Source organism: Babylonia areolata, chromosome 2 (assembly GCF_041734735.1).
Source record: "Babylonia areolata isolate BAREFJ2019XMU chromosome 2, ASM4173473v1, whole genome shotgun sequence".
Lineage (NCBI taxonomy): Eukaryota > Metazoa > Mollusca > Gastropoda > Neogastropoda > Buccinidae > Babylonia > Babylonia areolata.
The window spans coordinates 23,947,360-23,963,085 of record NC_134877.1 but is presented as its reverse complement, the minus strand read 5'-3'; the positions used below and the strand labels follow the sequence as shown (position 1 = coordinate 23,963,085).

The 15,726-nt window shown below is 43.6% G+C and overlaps 1 protein-coding gene across 4 annotated transcripts in view; it reads left to right on the top strand.

The window, feature by feature from the left end:
• Positions 1–15,726, top strand: part of LOC143299390 (transformation/transcription domain-associated protein-like) — a 132,354-nt gene that overhangs the window by 61,760 nt on the left and 54,868 nt on the right. For 2 of the 4 annotated variants that reach the window (XM_076612574.1, XM_076612565.1), the window contains exons 38-47: positions 1,782–2,012; positions 3,195–3,427; positions 3,854–4,020; positions 4,251–4,432; positions 5,139–5,281; positions 7,746–7,848; positions 8,951–9,061; positions 10,444–10,632; positions 11,953–12,087; positions 13,663–13,926. In XM_076612574.1, the coding sequence (XP_076468689.1) occupies positions 1,782–2,012; positions 3,195–3,427; positions 3,854–4,020; positions 4,251–4,432; positions 5,139–5,281; positions 7,746–7,848; positions 8,951–9,061; positions 10,444–10,632; positions 11,953–12,087; positions 13,663–13,926 (1,758 nt within the window). The remainder of the gene's footprint in view (positions 1–1,781; positions 2,013–3,194; positions 3,428–3,853; positions 4,021–4,250; positions 4,433–5,138; positions 5,282–7,745; positions 7,849–8,950; positions 9,062–10,443; positions 10,633–11,952; positions 12,088–13,662; positions 13,927–15,726) is intronic. The other 2 variants (XM_076612590.1, XM_076612582.1) reach the window with 2 other exon arrangements.

The following is a 15,726-nucleotide window of genomic DNA, read 5'->3' as shown; positions in this document are numbered from 1 at the left end:
GTGTTTTATGTGTGTGTGGTGTGTGTGTGGACTTACTGAATCAATCAATGGACACAAAAATCGGTTCATGATGTTTACCTAATGAGAAATGAAGGATAGGTTCCAGACATTGAAACCACTTTTTTCGTTGATGATGTCCACTAGAATGTTGACGGGTTTGTCTGTAGACATTGAACTCAGCCTCAGTCTTCTTAGGTCACAAACGTTCATGGAAATGAAAGTTGTGTGATGTGAATGTCATTGAAGGTGTCCTTCTAAAGAAACATCCTGCAGTGATTTCATCTATTGCCAGTCTGATTTTCAGGCACTATAGACAGGTTGTCAGGTTCCATTTGTTGGAAATTTGCTGATTCTGGGATGTTATGGAACATTTTGCAGTTTGTATATTTTGGATGATTTACTGATTTTCAGTTGTTTTGGACAGGCAGTATTTCAGGTTTTGTATTTTGAAATGATTTCCTTATTTTCTGGCACAATTTACAGTTTCAGTTGGTGTACATAGGGTTGTTACCAGGTGAAAAAAGCATCTGGGGTTGTTGGGTCACAAGGGGAGCGATTGCAGGAATTTTATAATTTGCACTTTGGATGATGTATTGATTTTCAGGCATTAGGGACAGTTTGTATATGCGATTGACCTGGTTTCCAGCATTATTTTCATTTTCTGTCACTATTTTCACACTTTCAGTGGGTATATATCGGGTCTTTTGCAGGTGGACTGGGCATCCAGAGAGGGTCTCAAGGGGGAGTTGTTTATCATGTTACGTATTTTGATTGTTATACACATTGTCTAACACTATCAAGGGGAAGCGGTTGTTGGTTTATCATGTTATGTATATTGATGTCCACATTGTCTGATGCTAGGACACTATCAACGGGGAGCAGTTGTTGGTTCATCATGTTACGTATTTTGATTGTTGTACACATTGTCTGACGTATTTTGATTGTTGTACACATTGTCTGACGTATTTTGATTGTTGTACACATTGTCTGACGCTATCAAGGGGGAGCGGTTGTTGGTTTATTATGTTACGTATTTTGATTGTTGTACACATTGTCTGACGCTATCAATGGGGAGCGGTTGTTGGTTTATTATGTTACGTATTTTGATTGTTGTACACATTGTCTGACGCTATCAATGGGGAGTGGTTGTTGGTTTATTATGTTACGTATTTTGATTGTTGTACACATTGTCTGACGCTATCAATGGGGAGCGGTTGTTGGTTTATTATGTTACGTATTTTGATTGTTGTACACATTGTCTGACATTATCAAGGGGGAGCGGTTGTTGGTTTATTATGTTACGTATTTTGATTGATGTACACATTGTCTGACGCTAGGACGCTATCAACGGGGAGCGGTTGTTGGTTTATCATGTTACATATTTTGATTTCTATACACATTTTCTGACACTATCAAGGTGGAGCAGTTGTTGGTTTATCATTTTGAATGATTTATTGATTTTCAGACGTAATGGATGGTATTTCGGGTTCAGTATTTTGAATGATGTATTGATTTTCAGGTACCGTAGACAGTATTTCTTGTTTAGTATTTTGAATGCTTCATTAATTTTCAGGTACCGTAGACGGTATTTCATGTTAAGTATTTGAATGTTTCACTGATTTTCAGCAGGCATGGACATGATCTTTCAGGTTTTGTTCCTGTTTTTTTGTTTTTTGTTTGTTTTGTTTTTTAATCACAATTGACCTATTTTTCTGGTGCACACACAATTTTTTCACATTTTTTCTGGCACGGTTTACAAACATAAAGTATGCTTACGTTAGGGTTGTTTCCAGGTGAACGAAGCGTCCGGGGTGATCGGGTCGCAGGGGGAGCAGCTGTCGCGGCGGTGTGTGGGTCTGGTGAAGGCGGTGCTCAAGCCGGACGTGTGGCTGGGCACGGAGCTGAAGACGGCCTGGCTGGAGAAGGTGCTGTCCTCTGTGCAGACCCAGCAACCCAACTTCTCCAACATCTGCACGGCCCTGGAGCTCCTCACCTACCTCCTCTCCATCCTGGTCAGTTTTCAGTTTTTTCAGTTCACCCCCCGAAGACGGTGTATGGTTGCCTGCATGGCGCGGGGTAAAAACGGTCATGCACGTAAAAGCCTACTCATGTTCATACGAGAGAACATGGGAGTTGCAGCCCTCGAACGAAGAAGTAGTAGTTTCAGTTTCTTAAGGAGGCGTCACTGTGTTTGGACAAATCCATACCTGCTACACCACATCTGTTAGGCAGATGCCTGATTGAAGCATAACCCAACGCACTTTGTCATCAGCCTTTCAATATACTGTATTTTGTTTATGTTGGTGTGAATTTGATCGACACAGATTAACCTGTTATTAAGATCATTACGTTGTTATCTGTTATCAAATCTGTAAACCATTGTGGAAAGTCCATTATTACATTGTTCTTTTATCAGATATGTACCCTGTTGTGGAGAGACAATTATTTCAATATTATCTGTCAAATATGTACCCTGTTGTGGAGAGACAATTATTTCAATATTATCTGTCAAATATGTACCCTGTTGTGGAGAGGTATTGTCCACATTGCACTGAGAAAGAAAAGTGTCACCACGCTGCGTGTGTCCATGTGGACATTATCATACTATTAATATATCATGTGATGAAGATTATGACCTCAGTGTAATTTGCCAGAGATTGAAGATGAATTTCATTTCATCATGGGATGTCTTTATTATTATAATTTATGACATGAACTGATTCCCCAACACTTTTTTCATCCTAGGTCCTGATATGATTTTTGGGGACTGATGTCTTCAAATCCTCCTGATGCAGCAGCATCATTGTCATCATCATCGTCATCCTCCTCCCTCTGCATCATCAATGAAAAAAAAATCTTAATTTTTAATTCCCCGCCCCCCAACCCCCACTCCCCTCAAAAAATCTTGAATTCATGACAGAAATACGAAAAAAACTTAGCCGTATGAAGAGCACAGAATCAAGAGTCAAGATGGCTGCCAGAAAAAGAGGGCGCTAGTCAGGGATGCACAGGGGAGGTAACCTACTTCGGGAGGTTATCGGCCGTCGCTACTTTAGTTTTCTCCACATAGGCGGGTAGTAGTTTGCACAGGGCAGGAATCAGACCACTGTCGGAGTCTGCACTAGTGGGTCATGGTAAGTATGTCACTTAAACATAATTTTAGGAAGAAAATTTCCTTTCATTGCCGTGTGCAGAAGAAAGACCAGATCCTGGCAACGTTCAAGCCGCTGCAGAAGAGCATCAGCCAGTGCATGCAGTGCGGCAACAACAAGGTGATCCGCTGTGTGCACAGCCTGCTGTCGCGCCTCACCAGCCACTTCCCCACGGAGGCCTGCAGCTCCAATGTGGCTTCCAAGTACGAGGAGCTGGAGAACCTCTACGCTTCCGTCAGCAAGGTCATCTACGAGGGCCTGACCAACTATGAAAAGTCAGTACATGTTGTGGGTGGGGTGTGTTTTAATTTGTGTATGTGTGTGTGTGTTATGAAGATCATCTACAAGGGCAAGACCAACTATGAAAAGTCAGTACACATTGTGAGTGGGGTGTGTTTTAATTTGTGTGTTGTGTGTGTGTGGTGTGTGTGTGTGTGTGAAGGTCATCTGCAAGGGCCTGACCAACTATGAAAAGTCTGTACACATTGTGGGTTGGGTGTGTTTTAATTTGTGTATGTGGGCGTGTGTTATCAAGGTCATCCACGAGGAGCTGACCAACTATGAAAAGTCAGTGTATGCTGCATGTGTTGGTTCTTTTATTTAACGTAGAAATAATAATTCTTATTTCACTTCTTATTTTTGTGGAGTTGCATGCAACACTGTATGATGGGGGGTGTGTGTAGTAAACTGTTTGCCACCAGGGCCCCGAATGGCTCCCCGTCCCAGCTGTTCAGCACGCTGATGATCCTGAAGGCGGCATGTCAGAACAATGTGGCCTACATCGACCGCCTCATCACCACCTTCATGAAGGTCATGAACAAGATGGCCCGCGAGCACCTGCAGCCCACCAGCCAGGAAGCCACGCCCAGTAAGTGCCCCCCCTCGCCCTCTTCTCTTACCTGTCACCTGTCACAGGTAGTCGACATTGTCATCACCTCTCTCACCTTTCACCCATTACAGGTAGTCGACATTGTCATCACCTCTCTCATGCTTGTATATACAAGTGAACGTGGGAGTTGCAGCCCACGAACGCAGAAGAAGAAGAAGAGGAAGTTCATTAAATTTGCACCATGAACAAGGGGAGTGCTTGGTTTGCAGCACTGGCCAGTGAACTGCTGATCCTGGCCCTGGACCTGGTGAAGAACCGCGTCGGGGTGATGAGTCAGGACATGAAGAAGAGCTTCATCGGCACCATCCTGACGGGGCTCATAGAGAAGACCCCCGACAACAAGGTCATGAAGGCCATCACCAAGATGGTGGAGGACTGGGTCAAGTTGAAGGTCAGTCACAGAGTCAAGTTGCAGATCAGTCATGTGGAGGGGTAGGGTAGGCATGCCTAAATGCGAATGGTCCAGTCAGAGCAACCAGCTCAGTGTGTGTACTATAAAGATAGCATGTTGCACGATAGTCAGACATCGTTCTTTTGTTTTTGAAGGCTTTCTTTGACTGGTTTCACCACGAAAAGTTTGTCTGCTCATTCTTTTCAACGTTTTGTCGACGTTTGAAATAGCAGGGGGGCCTGAGGGTAAATGGGAACGGGCAAGTCTAATTGTGAACTATAGCTTTAGGTACATGTAGACAGTTAAAACAGGTCTTTAACTCCTTAGACATAACATATTATTGGAACATCACACCAGTAATGGTGCCTGGTGGGTAAAGGGTGGAGATTTTCCAATCTCCCAAGTCAACATATGTGCAGACCTGCTTGTGCCTGAACCCCCTTCTTGTGTATATGCAAGCAGAAGATCAAATACGCACGTTAAAGATCCTATAATCCATGTCAATGTCTGGTGGGTTATGGAAACAAGAACGTACCCTGCATGCACACCCCTGAAAATGGAGTATGGCTGCCTACATGGTGGGGTAAAAACAGTCATACACATAAAAGCCCTCTCGTGTTCATACGAGTAGATGTGGGAGTTGCAGCCCACGAACGAAGATGTGGTGAACAGCATGATGCGTCATGGGAGGTGTGCTGTGTGACAGACACAGCGTGAGATCAACCAGGCCCCCCAGGTGAAGGACAAGGCGTGCCTGCTGATCAAGCTGATGCAGAACGTGGAGCGACGCTTCTCTGAGGACCACGAGCTGACTGCCCAGTTCCTGGACCTTGTCAACTACATCTACAGGTAAATGACCACTGCATGCACATACCTGTGCCACCAGACAGACACAGTGATGTACAGGTATGATTAGATAGATAGATAGGATAGGATAGATAGAGGGGATAGATGTCGATTGTCGTTCACCGCACAGCATGATAGCAGTCCTGTTGTTGGTTGGGTGCTGTTGTGTGTACATCCACAGGTAACTGACCACTCCGTGATGAACAAGTATGATTAGGGGATAGATAGATTGTCGTTGTTCACCACACATCATGATAGCAGTCCTGTTGGTGGTTGGGTGCTGTTGCGTGCCCAGGTGCCGACCATGAATCACCTGACCTGATCGTTCATGGTCACTAATGAGACAGACAGAAAATATGAAAAAAACTTAGCTGTATGCAGAGCACAGGAGCAGGAGTCAAGATGGCTGCGGGAAAAAGAGTTATCGGCCATAGCTACTTCCGTTTTCTCCACATAGGTGGGTAGTAGTTTGCACAGGACAGGAATCAGATCCCTGCTGGAGTCTGCACTAGTGGGTCACGGTGAGTATGTTACTTAAATGTAATTTTAGGAACAAAATTTCATTTTGTTCACATCCCTTCACATGGGGCTTTGGCCTAAAACTGAACAAAATTCAGTTTGATTCACCGGACAGTAAGCTTTCCAGCACCCCATCTGTCAGGAGCTGTAAGTCGAAATGAACGTGCATAGTGTGCCAGAACCATCAGAGAGTTGCCATCTTTGTCAGCTTCAGCTCATGTGACTGGTCATTCATTCTCGTGGGCTTCATGCGTATGTCCAGTCTGACGGTGAGTACAGCTTAACGACCTGTTGGCCGGTGTCCTTAAGGTCAGTGCTTGGGTTCTGGTTTGGCGAGAGTGTCATTCAAGGGAGTGGAGTCCTGTCTGCCCTCACTCCTGTTATTATGAAGTGCTTGGAGAAACTGGTTCTGAAAAGAGTGCTGCAACAAACAGACTGGATCCACTCCAGTTAGTGTATCATCCACGTAGGGACATGGATGACGTTGTTAGTGTATCATCCACGTAGGGACATGGATGACGTGATCATTGTAATCATCCGCGACATCCTTGAACACCTTGACCATCCCAGTACTTGTGCCAGAGTGTTATTTGTGGACTTCAGTTCAGCATTCAACACACTAAGGCCTAGTCTCATGAGGGAAAAACGAAATCTGGAATTCTAGATGGCAGGTCCCTCTGGTTTTCCAAGGGGGAGTCTTGGCTGTCTGAAAATGGGCACGTCCTGGGTGCTCTTCTCATGTTCCAAAGGGGAAATCCTTGTCTGCAGGTAGGTATGTCCAGTTTTACACACCACAAAACTTATACCATACATGCAGCTGTACTCTATTCAGGAGGAAGGGGTGTGACTGTGGTCAGTGAACCTAAAATAAGAAAATGATCTAGATATGTGGAGTGATGGCCTAGAGGTAGCGCATCCACCTAGGAAACGAGAGACTCTGAGCGCGCTGGTTTGAATCACAGCTCAGCCGCCGATATTTTCTCCCCCTCCACAAGACCTTGAGTGGTGGTCTGGGCACTAGTCATTCGGATTAGACGATAAACTGAGGTCCTGTGTGCAGCATGCACTTAGCGCACGTAAAAGAACCCATGGCAACAGAAGGGTTGTTCCTGGCAAAATTCTGAAGAAAAATCCACTTCGATAGGAAAAACAAATAAAACTGCACACAGGAAAAAATACCAAAAAATGGGTGGTGCTGTAGTATAGCGATGCGCTCTCCCTGGGGAGAGCAGCCCGAATTTCACACAGAGAAATCTGTTGTGATAAAAAGAATACAAATACAAATATCTCTGCCCCTTGTAATAGGACAGAGTTGCTGCCCATTGTGTGTCGACTGGCAGTGCAACAACGGATGAGTCAGTTTGAAGGAGGTGTCAAAGCATGCGGGCTGATCCATACACGCTGGACCACATCCAGTCGGGAAAAAAAGTTCAGCAATGGGTGAGATGAGCAAATAATCCATCCTGCAACTTAATTTATCATCTAGTATCACTTACAGTGAAAAGACGTCAAAGTAAAGAACGAACGAACGAACTTGGTTCGTGTTGAAAGCATATGCCGAAACACGGACACCAATACACAGACACAAAGCATAATGACATTGTAAGCTGCAGCAAACCAACAACTAGTCATTCGGATGAGACGATAAACCGAGGTCCTGTGTGCAACATGCACTTAGCGCACGTAAAAGAACCCACGGCAACAAAAGGGTTGTTCCTGGCAAAATTCTGTAGAAAAATCTACTTCGATAGGAAAAACAAAACAAAATGCACGCAGGCAAAAATCCAAAAAAATGGGCAGCGCTGTAGTGTAGCGACGCACTCTCCCTGGGGAGAGCAGCCCGAATTTCACACAGACAAATCTGTTGTGATAAAAAGAGAAATACAAATACACAGAAGGGAAAATGAAGACAGCAGAGTGGTGACAACAGTGGGTGTGCTGTGTGCAGGGATGAAAGTCTGATCGGCAGTGAGCTGACCTCCAAGCTGGAGCAGGCGTTTCTGACAGGTCTGCGCTGCAACCAGCCTGTCATCAGGCAGAAGTTTGTGGAGGTAAGTCAGGCCCACTAATGCCCGGTGGAAATGACACCATCATTATCACCATCATGAAAGTCTATTGGGAGCGATTGTGGAGGTAAGTCAGGCCCACTAATGCCGGTGGAAATGACACCATCATTATCACCATCATCATCATCATCATGAAAGTCTATTGGGAGCGATTGTGGAGGTAAGTCAGGCCCACTAATGCCGGTGGAAATGACACCATCATTATCACCATCATCATCATCATCATGAAAGTCCATTGGGAGCGATTGTGGAGGTAAGTCAGGCCCACAAATGCCGGTGGAAATGACACACCAACATTATCACCATCATCATCATCATCATCATGAAAGTCCATTGGGAACGATTGTGGAGATAAGTCATGCCCACAAATGCTAGTGGAAATGACACACCAACATTATCACCACCATCATCATCATGAAAGTCCATTGGGAGCGATTGTGGAGTTAAGTCATGCCCACAAATGCTGGTGGAAATGACACACCAACATTATTTCCATCATCATCATCATGAAAGTCCCATTGATTGTGGAGGTAAATCATGCCCACAAATGCCGGGTGGAATGACACACCAACATTATCACCATCATCATCATGAAAGTCCATTGGGAATGATGAAGGACATCAATAACTCTTTGAGATGAGAACACAGTCCAAAAGTGTACGCTCAAATGCTTGTTTAATTTAAACAAGCAATGATTTTGACAACTGCTGTCTAATTTGGATATCAACACACGAAGAGATACAGACAATCTGAATTTCAGTTTTGTTTTTCCTTTCGTTGATTCTGACAACCATTTTCTAACTCAAATGTAAATTTTACATGAAGAGATACAGATCTGTTATTCATGTCACATATACACACATTTATGCATTCATAGAGTCAAGCAAACTCACTCTGACTCAGATTCACACAGGGAGTATGTATTTGCTCACATGCTTGAAAGTAATATTTTACTGCATTTCGTCACATTTAAAGGGGAGTCCATTGTTTAAACACAGTTCTGCAAATGTTTCACAGAGTGCTTGAATCATGACAGAATATTGTGACGCTACATGTAGGTGTTTGCTGTGACGCTGTATGTTTGCAGGTGTTTGACAGAAGCATTGCCCGCCGGGTGTTCGACCGCCTGATGTACATTGTGTGCTCCCAGAACTGGGAAAACATGGGCACCCATTACTGGATCAAACAGTGCATTGAGGTGGGTTCTGCAGAAGCGCAAGTGTGGGCACGCACACGTATACACACACACATACACACAGTACACACACACAGGCCACTCTACCCACATCCAGTTCATGGCACCATGACCTTCCTTCCAACTTCCACCACCACCACCACCCCTTCCTGCCTTTTCCCTGTTTTGGGTGTGTTTTTTTTGTTGTTGTTGTTGTTTGTTGTTTTTTTCTTTATCTGATTTCACTCTCATGTAAAAGATGTTAAATGGATGAAAACTGAATTCATGTGTTGTGTTGGAGGACGTGGACTTGAAAGTGAACGTGACACCTGCTGTGGCAGATAAAAAGTGGCCAAGCAGTGACTTAATGATTAGTGAATTGTCTCCGTTTCATGTTTTCAAAGTCGGCTGAGGAACGATTGAGTTACTTTTGAATCGTGATACTGGGAGTGTTTGCCGGACAGTTAGTTAACACAGGACACATTTTACTGCCTGGATGCCACACCTGTATTATGCTGTAGTCTTGACAGGCAATACAACACACTGCCACACCTGTCTTGACAGGCAATACAACACACTGCCACACCTGTCTTGACAGGCAATACAACACACTGCCACACCTGTCTTGACAGGCAATACAACACACTGCCACACCTGTCTTGACAAGCAGTACAATACACTGCTTCACCAGGCTTGACAGGCAATACAACACACTGCCACACCAGTTTTGACAGGCAATACAGCACACTGCCACACCTGTATTATGCTGTAGTCTTGACAGGCAATACAGCACACTGCCACACCTGTATTATCCTGTAGTCTTGACAGGCAATACAGCACACTGCCACACCTGTATTATGCTGTCGTCTTGACAGGCAATACAACACACTGCCACACCTGTCTTGACAGGCAATACAACACGCTGCCACACCAGTTTTGACAGGCAATACAATACGCTGCCACACCAGTTTTGACAGGCAATACAACACACTGCCACTGTTGTCTTGACAGGCAATACAACACACTGCCACACCTGTATTATCCTGTAGTCTTGACAGGCAATACAACACACTGCCACACCTGAATTATCCTGTAGTCTTGACAGGCAATACAACACACTGCCACACCTGAATTATCCTGTAGTCTTGACAGGCAATACAACACACTGCCACACCTGAATTATCCTGTAGTCTTGACAGGCAATACAACACACTGCCACACCTGAATTATCCTGTAGTCTTGACAGGCAATACAACACACTGCCACACCTGTCTTGACAGGCAATACAACACACTGCCACACCTGAATTATCCTGTAGTCTTGACAGGCAATACAACACACTGCGATACCAGTCACGACAGGCAATACAACACATCACCTGACACCTGCGTCATATTCCCATGCAGTTGCTGATGCTGGTAGCGGTGAGTGGCACTGCCATCCAGAGTTCCTCGCCCATGAACCTGCTGCCCTCGGCCTCGTCGGTGATCAACATGGCGGACAGCCAGGAGCGGGCCACCTTTGCCAACATCATGCACATCAAGGAGGAGAACATGGATGTGGAGCTGGTCGACCCACCTGCTGACGTCAAGGAGGTACTTTCTCTTGCTCTCTCTCTCTCTCTCTCTCTCTCTCTCTCTTCCGTAGCTGCCAGCCATTTACTAATTTTTAGGAATTTTTCCGAATTATAGCACTGATTCCGATTTTACGATTTTCTACTCTCTTTTTTTCCAAATTAAAAAATTTCAACAACAAAAAAAACACGCCCGTGCGCACACAAAAAAAACGTGAGAAACTGAACCCACTTGCTGGGTCTGTACACCAATCGATGTTTTTTTAACTGGAAAACAGTTACTGCACACACACACAAGGCGCCAGTGCGGTTTTACCAACATGGCGTCGAGCAGTGAAGTTGATGTGATGTGGGCAGCAAATCAGCGGGGGAAAAAAAGGGTTTATCAGCGCTTTACTTCACAGTATAAGGAACAGTTTTCATTTATCGATTCATGCCACGCCCCCCTCCTGAGCCCACTCCCTGACAGGATTCCAGATTTTGGGTCTGGAAGGTTGGCAGGTATGCAGTATTCTTTCTTTCTTTCCTTTTTTTTCTCCAGACAGTTTCATCATCAGTGATGACTGAACTATACGCTGAATCCATCCTTCAGATTTATTCGTGTCTGCGCTGGTGGGTATTGTATTACTCGTTTTTTTGTCACAAACAGATTATTGTGTGTGAAATTCGGGCCGCCCTCCCAAGGGAGAGTGCGTGGCTACACTGAGAGCGCCACCCATTTTTTTTGTATTTTTTCCTGCCAGACTCTCCTCTCTTCTCTCCTCTTGATGCTTGTTGTGCAGGATTCATACAGGTGTTAACTTTTTTGTTGTTGAGAATTTGTTAAATAGAATAAATAATTAAAAAAGCATATATGACATGCCTTTTTCTAAAGTCCTTGAAAAATCTTTTTTTTTAAATGTCCCAGGTCTGTGAAAGGTTTTGATTTTGGCCTCTACAATAGTAGACAACAACATTGTTTCCATCAGTGATAACTCCCTTTCTTGAGTTATCCAACATGAAAGTGATGTAAAAGATGATGAGTAGAAAATGGATGGTTACTGAGTGTGTGGAAGGTGTTTTTTCATGGAAGATGAGGGAAAAGGGGAAATCCACAATGATAGTATGGCGTACTGAATAGTGGAAGGGACGAATATTGGCATGTTGACAATGCACTTGCATGCATGCACAGACACAAATAAATTGAAACACACATCCACATGCGTACACACACACACACACACACATATATATATTTCTCTCTCTGTTACTGTATATCTGTCTCACTGCCTGCCAGCGATGTGTGGGACGATGGCATGGAGCCGGACTCCTTCGTCCTTTCCTGAACGTGGTGTGAGTTCAGTTTTTGTCGCAGGAGGAGATAGAAAAGCTGGAGAAGAAGATGGAGATGGAGAGCGAGGGAGGCACGCCCAAACAAAGCCTGCAGTCGCTGCTGCAGCGCCAGAATAAATTCCTGGACTCCTGTCGGGAGATTAAGGTGTGTGGTTGTTGTGTCTCGTTTTGTAAAACTTTTCCCCATACCTGTGTCCATGTGCATTGGCTTTTTTTTCTTTTCTTTTTTCTCCGTTTTTCTTCTTTATTCATGTTTTTTGCTTTTTGTTCTTTTTAGAGTGGTTGGGATATGAGGTACTAATGTTTGAAAATGAAATAGAATTTGTATTTCAGTTTATGTCTGTTTTAAAATTAATGTGATGCTTTAGATTTTGGGATAAGATAGCTGGTCATGTTGAACAGATGATTTTATTCTTTGCAAAATAAAACATTCTTTTTCTGATTCAGTTATTTAAAACATTATAAGATTTAATCATTATTTCATTTTAACAAAGGTCTCAGATGTTCATTTTCAAGTAAGTTTTTGTATGTATAAATATTCTTATTTTGTTAGCTGGTTGGTTTGTTTTTCTCTGCCACTGTATTGCTTTGTTGAGGGTCGAGTGTGTGTGTGTGTGTGTGTGCATACACAGTGAAAGAATTGAGCTTCATAAATGCCATATATTATTGTTGTTATTATTGTTTTGTGTTTGTTCAAGTGTATCTGTGTGTGTGTTCAGTGAATTTATTAGAAAAGGATTGTGATTAAAAAAAAAATTTTAAAGCCATGTTTCCATTATTATGTGTTTGTTATGTGTATGTGTGTGTTTATTGTTTTTCCCTTGGATAAATGCCACGTGTTATCATTGTTTGTGCATGTCTATGTCACTGTGTGTTTTCCCTGGCATTTGTATATGCGTGTATTATTTTCCATGGGAGAAACGCCATGTATTACCATTAAATATATATTTATGTAAATGACATGGCATAGTGACCGTGGTGTTGGTATAGTGTACACTGCAAGGCAGCTCTCAGACCATCCTATTCCAGAAAATATTCTTCTATCTGAACCTAGCAGAAAAGCACTGATGTGACATGGCATAGTGACAGTGGTGTTGGTGTCGTGCACATTGCCGTCTCAAACCATCCAATACCAAAAAAAATATTTCTTTTTGAACCCAGCAGAGAAGCCTTGGTGTGACATGGCATGGTGACAGTGGTGTTGGTATCGTGCACATCGCCCTCTCATACCATCCTATACCCCCAAAATTACTTCTATTTGAACCCAGCAGAGAAACCTTGGTGTGACATGGCATTGTGACAGTGGTGACAGTGGTGTTGGTATCGTGCACATTGCAGGGCAGTTCTCAAACCATCCTATACCAAAAAATACACTTCTTTTTTAACCCAGCAGAGAAGCATTGGTGTGACATGGTATAGTGTTCATTGCAGAGCAGTTCTCATGTCATCCGCTACCAAAAAAATTCTTCAATTTGAACCCAGCAGAGAAGCCTTGGTGTGACATGGCACAGTGACAGTGGTGTTGGTATCATGCACATCGCCCTCTCAAACCATCCAATGCCAAAAAAAAAAAACTTCTTTTTTAACCCAGCAGAGAAGCCTTGGTGTGACATGGTACAGTGCACATTGCGGGACACCTCTCAAACCATCCGATACCCCGAAGAAAAACTCTTCCGCTTGAACCCAGCAGAGCGGCGTTGGCTGGTGGTTCGTGTTGCAGACGGTGCAGTACCTGACGGCGCTGACCCAGCTGTGCCACAGCAACACGGAGCTGGCTCACAGCAGCTGGCTGGACCTGCTGCCCCGGGTCTGGAAGATCCTGTCGGAGAAGAACCAGCAGGCCCTGGGCCAGAACATGCTGCCCTTCTTCCTCAGCGGCAGCCACGCCCCCCAGAAGGACTGCCAGCCCAGCTCCATCCACACCTTCCTGGAGGCCGCCTCCCACTGCGTTCCCCCCGTGCCCATCAGTCACGTCTGTCTCAAGGTGTGTGTGTGTGAATAGAATACTTTTTATTGTCATAAAACCTTAAAGTTTATAAGACACAATGAAACATAAACATGAGCATATTAAGAAGAGAAACATTCATGAACAAATTTCACCAGCCTTGGCTGTAATTCTGTTAGGATCAGTTCACTAGGCTTTGCATTTGGACGACATATATCGATTAGGAATCTGTGTCTGTAAGTATTGTACTTTACACAGTTGTCTAAAAAGGTGAATCTCATCTTCTAAACTGTTACAAGTATCACACAGTCTTTGTTCTTTGGTGTATTTTTATATCTTCCCAGTTTGATTTGTAAGTCATGGGTGCTGATTCGTAACATGGTCAGAGCTTTCCTGTGTTGTGTATTTGCTGTATTCTTTAAATACGGTTCAATTTTATAATTTGTCACAGTGTTCTTGTAAAATTCTAATTTAAATGAACTGTTATGTTCTGTTTCCAAAATTTTAGTCATTCATTTTCAAGCTTCTTGGATATAGCATACTTTAATCTTTTAACACTAAAAGTGAACTCTGTGTGTGTGTGTGTATGCACTCCTGTTCCATTTTGTACAGTTGTGGAAGCTTGTCTGAAGGTGTGTGTGTGTGCAGTCCTGTTCCATTTTGTGCTGTTGTGGGAGTTTGGTGTGTTAGTTATTCTGTTGTGGAAGCTTGGTGTGTTAGTTATACTGTTGTGGAAGCTTAGTGTCTACTCCTGTCTGTCTGTGATGTGCTGGAAACTTGGAGGGAGGTGTGTACTCCTCTCTGATTAGTAATACTGCAGTGGAAACTTGGTGTGTTAGCTATGCTATTGAGGAAAGTTGGAGGGAGGTGAGTACTCCTGTCTGATTAGTAATACTGCAGTGGAAACTTGGTGTGTTAGCTACGCTATTGAGGAAAGTTGGAGGGAAGTGAGTACTCCTGTCTGATTAGTAATACTGCAGTGGAAACTTGGTGTGTTAGCTACGCTATTGAGGAAAGTTGGAGGAAGTGAGTACTCCTCTCTGATTAGTAATACTGCAGTGGAAACTTGGTGTGTTAGCTACGCTATTGAGGAAAGTTGGAGGGAGGTGTGTACTCCTCTCTGATTAGTAATACTGCAGTGGAAACTTGGTGTGTTAGCTATGCTATTGAGGAAAGTTGGAGGGAGGTGAGTACTCCTGTCTGATTAGCTTTACTGTAGTGGAAATTTGGGGCTGGGAGTGGGGCGGTTCTTTTACTATAGTATCAACTTTAGGGTTCTTTGCTATGAACTTGGTTTTCCTGTACTGTATTGTGAAGTTATTGGGTTCTTATGTTATACAACGTATAGATATTTAGGATTCTTGTACTGTACTGCAAACTTGAGGGGTTCTTTTGATGTATTATAAACTTGTGGGATTCCTCCCAATGGCTCTTAAGTGACCGGCTGAATTCAGTATTATTTTGTTATTCTTGTCTTTTTCTTGTAGTAGTTCAAGGCATATCAGAGCAAGTGAAGCCGTGTTAATGCTGACTTTGAATATCAGAAAGGAATGAGTCAGTTCATTGCACTATATTAAACAGCTTGTGGTCAGGTTTGAGAACGTCATGATGTGTTGGATGTGTCAGATTTGAGAATGTTGTGATGTGTTGAATGTGGGATGTGTCATGATGGACTGTGACTGTTTGTTGGGGCAGTAGAGGTAGGGTCCATTCAGGTCATGGAAATCCTGGAATGTCATGGAATTTGAAAACTTAGTTTAATTGGACTGGAGAGTGGTGGAGTTTACGGTCCATGTCACAGAATAGTCATGAAATGAAAAAATAAAGCTTTCAAACAGC